The sequence below is a fragment of the Haliotis cracherodii genome, unplaced genomic scaffold (genome assembly GCF_022045235.1).
Source record: "Haliotis cracherodii isolate W230 unplaced genomic scaffold, xgHalCrac1.p SCAF_4, whole genome shotgun sequence".
Taxonomy (NCBI): Eukaryota; Metazoa; Mollusca; class Gastropoda; order Lepetellida; family Haliotidae; genus Haliotis; species Haliotis cracherodii.
In genome coordinates this window covers 7,533,967-7,546,958 of record NW_027266297.1, presented here as the reverse complement: position 1 = coordinate 7,546,958, position 12,992 = coordinate 7,533,967, and the positions used below count along the sequence as shown (strand labels likewise).

Below are 12,992 nucleotides of genomic sequence, written 5' to 3'. Positions count from 1 at the left end.
TTTAGAATTATATATTTATTATTATTACCATTATTTATTTATTTTTTATTATTATTATTATTATTATTATTATTATTATTATTATTATTATTATTATTATTATTATTATTATTATTATTATCATCATCATTATTAGTGCATCCCACTTTCCTCGTGCTCTATTGTTACGAAATCCATCAGTTTTATCTAACATCAGAATATCGAGAAACGCAGTTGATCCATAATCCATGTTTGTAATATGAGCCTAAGCGTGGCACTGTAGCCATAAGCAGACACGGGGGAGGAAAACAAGACACGCCGGCATGTCGGTAGCTCGCCCGTCTATAGTAAGCCTTTGAGTATCTCGTTGAGCGATCAATTAGAGCAGTTGGCAGAACCTCAACAGCGGTTGAGATAGTCAGTGGCTACGGAAATACAACACGAAGTAATTGATTTGATAAGCCTCCGAGTCCCTCTAAGGTCTCTCTCCCGTACGTCGGACCCTCGACGTCCTCAGTAACAACACACGACGACTACTGCAGCGGACGTTGTTAGCTGGACATGGCTTAGGTGAGACCTTTGGCAGATTAAAATAGTCATTCTAAACGGTAAACTCCATCTCTTAGTATGTTCTGTTAAATGCAACATCTGTGCTTATGTTTAATAGGAAATATATTGAGTTTATAATATAAGCGTTGGCACAGTGTTATTGTGTAATTATCACTGGGAGTTGAATTACGTACATTATTGTTTTTTAATTGATTTCGGTTATTGGGATGATATATACTTGTAATGTGTTTGATGGAATTTGTGTTCGAATGTTAATAGGTGTTTTTGAGACACTTTGTTAAATTAGTAATGTTTCGACAGAGAGGGAAATATGGAGACAGGCGAAAACGTCATTGTAATATACCCGAGAGTGGTGTACAGGAGGTTCAGCTGTACTCATTTTTGTTGAACACGATCTGGGAGGTTACCTTGTTTTGTGCATGCGGTTACGTGGTTAATTTATCATTGTCATACCTGAGGTTGTAAGGGCACTTTATCATTGTCATACCCGATGTTGTAAGGACACTTTATCAATGTCATACCCGAGTTTGTAAGGACGCTTTATGATTGTAATACACGAGGCTGCAATAACAGTTTATCAATATCACACACGAGGCTGTAAGGACACTTTATCATTGTCATACCCGAGGTTGTAAGGTCACTTTATCAATGCCATACCCGAGATCGTAAGGCCACTTTATCATTGTCATACACGAGGTTATAAGGACACTTTATCATTATCATACCCGAGGTTGTAAGGACACTTTATCATTGTCATACCCGAGGTTATAAGGATACTTTATCAATGTCATACCCGAGGTTGTAAGGACACTTTATCATTGTCATACCCGAGGTTGTAAGGACACTTTATCATTGTCATACACGAGGCTGTAAGGACACTTTATCATTGTCGTACACGAGGTTGCAAGGACACTTTATCATTGTCATACACGAGGCTGCAATATTTTTTATCATTGTCATACCCGAGGTTGTAAGGACACTTTATCATTGTCATACACGAGGTTGCAAGGACACTTTATCGTTGTCATACACGAGGTTGCAAGGACACTTTATCATAGTCCTTCCCGAGGTTGCAAGGATACTTTATCATTGTCATACACGAGGTTGCAAGGACACTTTATCATTGTCATACCCGAGGTTGTAAGGACACTTTATCATTGTCATGATCGAGTTGTAAAGCCACTTAATAGTTTTCATAAATGACGTAACAATGTCACTTTATCGTAGCTATACAAGAGGTTGCAAATGTTACTTTATCACTTTTTTTAAATTTATGCAAATTTAGTTTGAAAATATAATATTATTGTCAATATGACTCTATGGTGTTCTATCACACAACGATATTGCCTTATGAACTGACCCAAAAAAAGAAACTATACCAAGAACAAATTACTTCAGTTTCCTTATAATTTGGAGAGTGGAAATGACATGTTGCTTAAATATGTCGCCCAAATACAACCAAAAAGGTTATTAGCAACCAATGCTTGCTGCAAAAGGCGACTTTGCTTATCGAAAGAGGCGACTAACACAGAACAAATGTCGCGTTTTTTTCAGAAGCACAGAGGGGCATTGCATAGCCTCGCATGACCGCATTGCAAAGTGTGTTTGATTGTACGTGAGTTCCAAGGCCATGTTGATTGTCCCTTCACGGCAGAAAGGGCAGACAACTGACAGAATTAGGAATGGAAGACCGCGGCACACGCCTATTCAAGACATCACTTGTGCACATTCTCCATCTCCGAAACGACGACATTTGCATCGATGGCACTCGGCTATGTGACGTTAAGTGACGTGGAGGGACGTTAAGGCACCAACACCGACGTGACCGACCGAGATGTTTCAGGAGGTACAACTTTGGCAAGTGCGGGACTGGGGAGTTTTATCCTCTGATGAGAGCACGTTTTGCTGGAAGAGATGGTGCAAGGATGTGAACACAGACGTCTATGTGAACGCGTAGCGCCAGGATATTCAAGCGTATGGAGTAGATTGCGTCATGGTCTGGAGAGGAATCTGTGAGGACTTGAAAACAAGGTTAGTTATCATTCGAGGCAACCATAATGCACAGAGGTATAGAGATGAAGTTTTGCGACCCGTCCAGCTGACATTTCTGTAACAGGAACACGATATAATCTTCCAGCAAGACAACGCCAGGGGTCAAGGCTGACGCAGGACTTCCCCATCAACATGGATATTCCTGTTATGTCATGACCTGCGTGTTCTTCTGATATGAACCCCATTGAACATTTGTCATGAGAATTGGTCTTCAGTAATCCATGCTTGTCGTAAGAGGCGACTGTGTTTGTCGTAAGAGCCGACTAACGTGATCGGGTTGTCAGGCTCGTTGACTTGGTTGATGCATGTCATCGTATCCCAATTGCGTAGATCGATGCTCATGATGCCAATCTCTGGATTGTCTGGTCCGAACTCGATTATTTACAGACCGACGTCATACAGCTGGAATATTGCTGAGAGCGGCGTTAAACAACAGCCAAACAAACCACCAGTCATGGACATGGCGCAATCCCTTCTGTATGTATGGTAACGGAGTACCACTGATGTCATCCGGCGCTTGACGTCGTAGACGCAGCGGCGTGATGTGGCGTGCTTTGATGCACACGGTGGACATGCTCGCTATTAATCCAGTGTTTACTGACTCCCCAGAGACTTGACATATTGTTGTTGGACAGATGTTCTGACGCTGACATTGTGGATCGTCACATTTTGACACCCATGAGACATTTTGAGTCACTGTTACTCGAACAGTTGGCGTTTTTGTTTTTTTTGAATATATTTATTTTCACAACATGCTGAAACACCACTATCATTAATATATATGTTTTGAACACGGAACCTGATTTTGTCTTTCTTCTTTGTATTGGTATAGTTTCTATTGGACGTCAGTCTATTATCAAAATGCCGCTATCATATCTCTACCAAACCTTCCACCACCCTGCCGATATCCCCTCCCTACCCAACCTACCACCACCCTGCCGCTATCCCCTCCAAACCCCTCCTTCTACCACCCTGCCGCTATCACCTCCCTACCCAACCTACCACCGCCCTGCCGCTATCCCCTCCAAACCCCTCCTTCTACCACCCTGCCGCTATCCCCTCCAAACCCCTCCTTCTACCACCCTGCCGCTCTCCCCTCCAAACCCCTCCTTCTACCACCCTGCCGCTATCCCCTCCAAACCCCTCCTTCTACCACCCTGCCGCTATCCCCTCCAAACCCCTCCTTCCACCACCCTGCCGCTATCCCCTCCTTACCCAACCTACCACCACCCTGCCGCTCTCCCCTCCCTACCCAACCTTCCACCACCCTGCCGCTATACCCTCCCTACCCAACCTACCACCACCCTGCCGCTATACCCTCCCTACCCAACCTACCACCACCCTGCCGCTCTCCCCTCCAAACCCCTCCTTCTACCACCCTGCCGCTATACCCTCCCTACCCCACCTACCACCGCCCTGCCGCTATCCCCTCCCTACCCAACCTTCCACCACCCTGCCGCTATCCCCTCCAAACCCCTCCTTCTACCACCCTGCCGCTATACCCTCCCTACCCAACCTACCACCACCCTGCCGCTCTCCCCTCCCTACCCAACCTTCCACCACCCTGCCGCTATCACCTCCAAACCCCTCCTTCTACCACCCTGCGTTATCTTCTGCCCTCCCCGCAACCCACCCCCGCCACTCTCTCCTCCCCCACATAATGCTGTGTTAAACCCGTCTCTCTCTCCGGCAGGACCGCTAATGGGAGGGAACTATGGTTGGAGAGCCAATAGACGGCCACGACTAGGAGACGGAAAGAATTAATGTTTGTAAGCTCGCTCAACAGCAGAGGCTCTGCTAGAGTAATTGTACAAGTTTATTTAGACTCCATCATATTACAACTTGAAGCAAATGAAAGCAATCTCACCATTCGCTTGAGGAATTGTGATGAAATATTCCTGTAATCATTGACCCAAGCCCCGAGGCGAGAATTGCCCTTGTGTCGAGGAGCCCAGCTGATCACCAGCATCATCAACACGTGGCTGTCCACATCAACACTACCCCCGGTCACAGCATGCCGACAGTTATCGTTTCTGTGCATTCATTCGTTCCAAAGGACGCCAGTAAAGATCATTCAAAAGGATAGTTTCGGGATATTCCTCTCCGCGATGGCTAACGTCAGTGGCAACCTCAGCGACAGGGACCATTACGATGTGTACGACTACTACGAGTACGAGTATGACTATGACGCCAGCGTCAACAACCTCCCTTTAGAAGAGTTTATCCCTTCAGTTATTGTCTACTCAATAACGCTTTTGGTCGGCGTCGTGGGCAACTCTCTCGTCATCTTCTCCATCGCATACTACGGACGACAAAAAAACGTCACCAACGTGTTTCTTTTAAGTCTGGCTTCTGCAGATTTGTTGCTTGTCACAATTTGCGTCCCGATTAAGGTAAGATACAATATATTTCGCAACACATTACTTACATCATTACGGTGTATACCGTTCAAATTAAATAGTGGATAGTTATAGTTCATGCAACAGAAGCATATGCATGTGACTTTGTCCTAAATGTGTCTCTGTTCACCCAGCAGTAAAATGGGTACCAGGTAGGATGAGATGAAAATGTGTTTGTTATCCTCCTGGCGACTGACACGACTGCTTGGGATGTTACTTCCCAGGGAGCTGAGAATGAAAATCGAATGTTAACTGATCCATTGATCGGGGTAACATGTTTAGCGCTTCGAGCATACACCGAGTGTATGGAGGCTGGCGCAATATAAGAACACACATTATCATTATACATATTGATATGATTCAGTAACATAACATGCATTTCGTTGCCTGAGGATTATGTTCTATTGACCAGCATAAATACGTATATAGAACATATGATTTTCAATCAGCGGAGTGCATCATGACATTATTTTCAGCTTTTGAGATGACATTTGATATATAAAATGATGTCAGATTTGCACAGTGTGCAGTCATACTGTAATCAATTTACACATATATTATTGTTTGAGTATCCCCACTTCGTCAGTGTCAACACACATCTGCTTCGATCCCAACATCGTTGAAGTGATAGGCTTAATTGAAGTGACTTTGTTTTGATACGTATATTTTAACCTAAACGTATTGCGAAGTTATTGTGATTAATGGATGATTTAATATACCTAACCTCTCATTTGCGGATTTGTATTTCATTTTGGTATCTAAGTTTTAATTGAATTAATTTTAGCTGGAGAACGTATGTATGTCCGAAGAGCATTTCAACCACGTTATCGACTGAACTGTCGATGTGTGATAACGATTATATTTATTGGAGAATGGGTTATCCATTGTATATATAATATAGGCGCATGACATCACAATAACGTTGACGTATTGCGTCATAGTGACACTTAAATATGACGCCACAATGGCTATTCCAACGAGTTCAATAAACAGTTTCACGACATAATATTCTAAATAGTTTGTTTGTGTGTTGTTTTAACGCCGCACTCAGCAATATTCCAGCTATATGACGGCGGTCTGCAAATAATCGAGTCTGGAACAGACAATCCAGTGATTGACACCATGAGCATCGATCCAGGCAATAGGGATACGATGACATGCATGAAACAAGTCGGCGAGACTGACCACCCGATCCCGTTAGTCGCCTCTAACGACAAGCAAAATATTTTGGATAGAATGATGGTGGCACAGAGACAGTTCCAATCTCTGCTTGGTTAATACAGAATCTTGTCGGACAGCTAGACTAAGGCTGAATCTCTGAAATGAAATTATTTTTAAAAAGAGTCATTAAGTCTTTGTAATGAATATGTTTTAAAAACGTGGGGGATCCGGATACGTATACAGGTACCCAGGGGCTATGCTAGTCGTCAGAGGCGACTAAATCAATCGTGTGGATAGCCTGTCATCATATCACAACTGCGTGCACAGATGCTCATAATATCAATCACTGGATTGTCTGGTCCTGGGTCGATTGTTTACAGACCACCGTAAATACTGGAAAATAGCTGAGTGTGGTGTTTAACAACAAATAAAGAAAGGAGAAAAAGAAAATATTTTAGGTTTATTTTTGTCAAAATTGTCTTGACCATAAATAGAGAGGAGCCCCAAGATAGGGTGAATTCGTACCCCGCTTACTTGGATCGATGCTCATGTTGTTAATCACTAGCTCGCCTGGTCCAGGCTCAACCATTTACAGTCCACTGTGAAAGAGCTGCAATATTGTGGCGAAATCTAGACTTGCTTGAGAGTGTTCGTATATTCGTTTCAAGTTCTGTATGAGATACTATAGTTAACTGGATACCGTGCCCCGTTTTTTAAGTGTAAACAAATTACACCAACGTTCTTCTCCTAACGGCTACATAGATGGACGTGTCTCTGTTATATATACACACCAAATAAGTCCAACAATGTCTCAGAAGTGGTTTGCGTACGACTGGCATAGCCCAGGGTCCATGCAAGCCTATTTGATAACTGGATTATATCGCAAAGGGTACTTCAGCCCCTTGTAAACCATGGCGTTTCCGTTTGATCTCTAGAAGGTTATCTTTAGCACGGTGCCCGTACATAAAACAGAGAGATCGACATAACGAGGCCGTACTCTAGCCAACGCAACAAACACGTGGAAATGGCAATAGTGTAAGTTTATTTCAGGATGTTCTAGTTTCATTCTGTTTGTTTCCATTAGCTAGATTTATTTGTAATTGAATGCAGGCTTTGTTGCTGAAATATAAACCCCGTGAGCATTACTATTGAACAGAAAAAGTTCCAATAAGTTTGGGTGGGAATACTATGGTTAGGCAATATCCGTTTCCCCGGTGAAGGTTTAAGTCCTTAAGTGTGTGTGTGTGTGTGTGTGTGTGTGTGTGTGTGTGTGTGTGTGTGTGTGTGTGTGTGTGTGTGTGTGTGTGTGTGTGTGTGTGTGTGTGTATGTGTGTGTGTGTGTGTGTGTCTGTGTGTCTGTGTGTGTCTGTGTGTGTCTGTGTGTCTGTGTGTGTCTGTGTGTCTGTGTGTGTCTGTGTGTCTGTGAGTGTTAACATGGCCCCACTTGTTGAGTACACATGTGCTTGTTTACATGCACTGGAAAATACCTCAGGCCGTAAAGATTCCATTCTGGTTAATGAAATAATAACGTAACGGATGTGCAGATGGTTGATGGTCGAACCTTCCCGAACGCGGCTGTGGATGTCATAGCTCATAATCTGATGCATTATTTCGAGGATGATCTCCAATGTTAACTGTAATAGTAATATATGTAGCCGTGACGGCAGGTACCATATCTCTCGTTGTTAACAGGCTGCCAATTACGGACTGGAACTGTAACAACATTATCTTGGGAGACACGTAGCTGGTTAAGTGACAGGGGAATCGATTTAGATAAATGTCAAGAGTAAATTAGGAGATAAACATACTGTGTTTTCAATGTAGAGGTAGGTTACCTGTAGATTTAACCGCGCTAAATTGAATTTGGAACCGAAAGCGAAGCGTGAGGTTTCAAAGGTTAAATTAAGCGCGGTTAAATCAACAGGTAACCTACCTCTACATTGAAATCACAGTATGTTTATCTCCATTCTACCATGACTAAATAAAACGCGAACTCTTTGATAATGCAAATATACTGAGTGAAGCGGCATATGTTGAATACAGTGTTTTGAGTGGGTTATCGATCTGAATTACGGAATCACCAAACACAATATGGCGCTGTATATACTCAAATAGTTTTTTTACACCGTAATTCTTCACTCGAACATATGACAGGCATTGAAAGCATATAAGTACGGCAACTTGGTAAGCCAACATGAGGTGGGCATCCCTAAAGAAAACAAAGCAAGCTTTGCAAGGCTTTCCCTCTACATCGCGCGTCACCATTATAACGTCACATTTCCCATTGTGACGCAAAAGATATGACGTCAGTCGTATATAGAAAAGCGCCAAGACTCCAAGCTCTATGTTGTCTCCAAAACGTAAATACATTCCCGTTCCAGATTTCTAACGTGTTTTCTGCACGAAATGTATTGCCACACATCCTTTGAATATTGTAGTAACCGCATCTGTGCATTTTGTAACCTGTAATTGTAGATATAATTATTCAAATATGCCTACCGACAATGACTGAAAAAGTGCTATTCAATGAATATTAGCTTCCGCGGTGATGCGGCCGTCAAACCAGCTGTTTCGATCAGAGGGAGTTTACTGTAATTTAATACCCTCTGATAGACCAATCAGAATCGAGTAAATTCCAAATTCAGCTTGAAGTGGTATACATCATTGTATTCGTATTTTGCAGGATAAATGCACAAAATGACTGTTAAGACACGAGTACCACATGTACCTGACAAATTCGTATTTCTTATTGTGAAGTACGAAATTCGTCTCTGATGACATTAAGAACAAGACAATTAGGAGAAGGTCCTAATGATATGCAGAGAGGTAATGGCCCTTTAGAGTAAATGGGCCCGGTTGGATAGATGAACGTCAGATGGATTGATCTGGTTTCATTTCCCGACAAATGTGTATAGCCAACATTTCCGTCACAAACCCCCAACCCCTCCCCTATCTGGTATATTGAAAACGTGGCTTTAACCCGACTTACTCTCTCACTCACTCATTTGCAGTGTTACCGACACACAAATATAATGAAAAGTTCCCTAAAGAAGCATTATTGAAACACATGCTGACACCCCCAGGCAACAATATATTTAAATTTTGTTAATGTGCAGCATCGGCGTTTGAGCAACAGCAGAGCCCAGTACTTGCCAACACATGCTAGTTTGCGCGCACACATTGCTCGAATATGTTCATAAACATACCAGAGAGCACAGCGTAGAAACGTTGAGGTGAGGTGAAATTGGGTTTAACGTCGCGTCCAAGATTATTGCACTTATATAGCGACATGCATGCATTTGTGTGTGTGTGTCTGCGTGTACTAGAACGGACTGATGCCGATTTTATAGTGCTAGCCCACTGAGATACCATGGCGCAGTTAAACATGAATACCCCACTCAGATACAGTATACTGACTCCGAACCGACCAGTCCTTGCTTTAACCCCTTAATGCCGAGCGCCAGACAGGGTAACAACAAGTACCATCTTTTAACGTCTTTTGGTATGACGCGGCCGGGAATCGAACCCTGGACCTTCCGCTCTCCGGGCGGACCCTCTACCACCAGACCACGGAGGCGGTTGCAGAAACGTTGAAGGCCGTGAACGACAACGACCTTGCTCACCGTGCACGAATCGTCAATGCGCGCCTCTAGCAACATGACCAGCAATGAGCCAAGACCTTTCCCCATTGAACATGTCTGGGACGAAATAGGGAGAGATGTTATGTCAACGTCAATGGCTGCCGACCACATTGGCTGAACTTGGCCATGCGTTGCAAGAGGAGTGGGTCAGACTAGCCATTGGGGGACTCATGCGCAGCATGCCCCTTGGGTGAATGTAATCGTGGAGGTATTACACACAACTGATCCAAAACGTCAATTTTGAAATTTCCCATCTTATCCCTGATCGTTGGCGGTCATAACATCTACTCTCTTACTTCAACTCCGGTAGTAATGTTTCCAATGCCTTCATTATTACCATACAACTATTAGTAGAAACTAATATTTCTTACAATGTGGGAAATGTTATGTTATTTCTGGGTATACCTACTGTTTTAAGGAGTATATGTATAGTTGAGTGAGTGAGTGAGTTGGTTTAACGTCGCTTATAACAGTATTCCAGTTATATCACGGCGTGTCAGCTTAATGTGGGTGGAAAGCCCGAAGTGATGCAGGTCTCAGACGTTTACCACTTCGGTGAAACCCACGAGCACGGGTATGGTGCTGACAAACCTAGAAACATAATCGGGGCGAACCAGGATTCGAACCCACAATCATAGGTTTCTGGCGTGTCCAAGGGACGCACAGCGAATCGCAGCGCCTGAGACGACTGGGCCACCCGTGCCCCCATATGTACAGTTGAGGTGAAAGGGGGTTTAACGTCGCGTTCAAGATTATTGTGCCAGGAAACGAGATATTTTATTGCAAAACCAGATATAGTTTAATGAAACTTATGAGCTTTTTTGTAATTATTTAATGTACATTTTTTATAAACAATTTCAACAGCCTGGAACATAAATATGTTTTACAAGCATTTTCTGGGACAAATTATGTTTTTCAATAAAATCCCAGCCCGTGTGAAGTAGTGAAACGCAAGAACACCTGGCGAAGGTATATCCTGTGGAAGCATGAGTTAAAGATATTGATGTGCACGTATGCCATGGCTAAACAGATGCTCATAAATGCAAGACCACATGTACAGAAAATCAGAAAATTTCATGGAATCGGATGCAGGCATTCCTAACATGTGAACGTTCATACATAGGCACTTGGAATACCTCGCCTTCTTTTACACAAAGTACACAAAGGGTATGGGGGCCGGTACTGAATACTCACATCAACATATGCGTGTCCTGCTTCCTTCACTTACATCTACGTTTATACGGAACATGAAACTCCTGATGCGAAACGACTTTATAGAGCTCAGCTGCAGGGGTTGCAGTTGGAACATTTCTATTCTTGATTATGATTAAGAACATGGTGATATATTGTTTGATAGGCATTACTTAGAAGTTGACGGATGACAAGATAGACACAATTTTTACTGATGTACTGGTATTAAAGACGTTGTTATCCATAACAATTGTGTCTATCATGATGATATATATTCAGAACTACAGACATGAGTGCCGGCGTATTGTCATCACATACAGTTCAAATTCTGCACGACATATTGTTAGGGACCTTGGCCTATACAAACGTCTTCCTGTAGCTCAGGGATATTTGCGTCATATTCCTGCAGCTCCAGCCTTTGGTGTCTTTTGAGATAGAATCGGACATGCTCTTTATGCAAGATTTTAAAGAGCGTCATACACCACTTGCTTGGAAGTTGTTTCATCAACATCCAAGGCCTCAGTAAACCTTTCAAGAAGTTTTATTGTAGACATGTGGAGGCCATTTCCAAATTTGACGCATCAGTGACAAACATTATGTCCGATGTAATGACTCACCTTTTTGCGAACACCTTGTATCATCACAATTTCATCGTGATTCATAAACACATGCTCGTGATATGTATAGTCGAAATCGACTCAGTTTGAGCAGAAATTTCTTATGAAATTGGAAAGGGTTTTGTCGCTTTTATTTCCAAAAAATAATGAAAATGGAAAACATAGTTTGTCTCGATTAAGTGCAATTAGTGCAGGGCGTATGTATGGGGATATGAAATTACATTTTATCCTGAAATGTGTGATTCACTCAGGAGATATACGGAATCCTGGACATGACACATATTCCCTAAATAGTTATCCTTGCTTTGATCGCCCTCGGTGCTTTTTCCAAACATTAGTCAGCATATGTTACCCATTATGTTATATTTATACTGCCCAGGGAGTCAATCACGAAAGGCGCCATCTATTGCGTCACTTAGGCGTGCCAGAGCCTAGGATCGTCGGTTCGAATCCCGGTTCGCCCTGTTCTACCCGTGTTACTGGGTTTTACGTCCTGCATCACTTCGGGCTTTCCTCCCACATCAAGCTGATCCTCCGTGATATAACAGAAATATCCAATTCACTCACTCACTCACTCACTCATTCACACACTCACTCACTCACTCACTCACACACCCACTCATGCGGATGAGAGAAGACTGTGTGTTTACACATTTACATACTGACAAGACATCTTGAGTAACAATTCCAGAGGCCGTACATAATCTCTGATTACACATACTTCATGTAACACATATCCTCAACAAGGGACACGTTTATACGTCAAGTGGCCCTAGATCTGCATTGTACAACATAAAAATACACATCTTAAAAAGAAACAACAGATAACGTTTGGTCTTGTTCAACCCCAGCGTGTTCAACATGGAATGGCACGGCAGTAACGACCCCCTTGGGAGCACTGTGTATATGCGTCATTACGTTGAGATAGCAGAGAACAGGTAAACGTGACTCGCGTGGTAATATTCCGAGTAGGGGTGTTTCTGTGGACGAGGTTCTTGATGTACTGCATGTCGCCTCTCGCAGACTGATTAATGCAATACTATACACGGTACAGAATTACATGCTATCGTTGTGCTACAATAAATCTCAATTAATGCTGTATACGTTGTCAAGCGATTACCAAGTGACAAATTACATGGTTGTGTGTTAACCCTATTGAAGAACCACTTTTCAGGAACACAGGCAATTAGCGGCCTGACTGTCTGTACAACGATATGCATGCAAAGACGATTGTAAGATAAATATACTTTTTTCGGTATCATGTATACAATGTTCAGTCATCTCTATACGTAATAGACGGAGTGGGAATTGTTTTATATGCCATTGGGTAATGTATCAAACGAGCCTCAGATGTGAAACAAACGTTATTGATACACCGTCTC

At 42.7% G+C, this 12,992-nt stretch overlaps 2 protein-coding genes across 3 annotated transcripts in view; both read left to right on the top strand.

Annotated features, from left to right (window-relative positions):
* Window positions 1-413: 413 nt before the first annotated feature.
* Window positions 414-12,992, top strand: part of LOC139478649 (allatostatin-A receptor-like) — a 129,267-nt gene continuing 116,688 nt past the window's right edge. The window contains exons 1-2 of one of the 2 annotated variants that reach the window (XM_071261209.1): window positions 414-549; window positions 4,295-4,994. In XM_071261209.1, the coding sequence (XP_071117310.1) occupies window positions 4,710-4,994 (285 nt within the window). In that variant the 5' untranslated portion in view covers window positions 414-549; window positions 4,295-4,709. Of the gene's footprint in view, window positions 550-2,527; window positions 2,581-4,294; window positions 4,995-12,992 lie in introns of those variants that run through there. The other variant, XM_071261210.1, reaches the window with a different exon arrangement.
* Window positions 3,463-4,365, top strand: LOC139478471 (uncharacterized). The gene has a single exon (XM_071260941.1). The coding sequence runs from the start codon at window positions 3,463-3,465 to the stop codon at window positions 4,363-4,365; it is 903 nt and encodes a 300-aa protein (XP_071117042.1).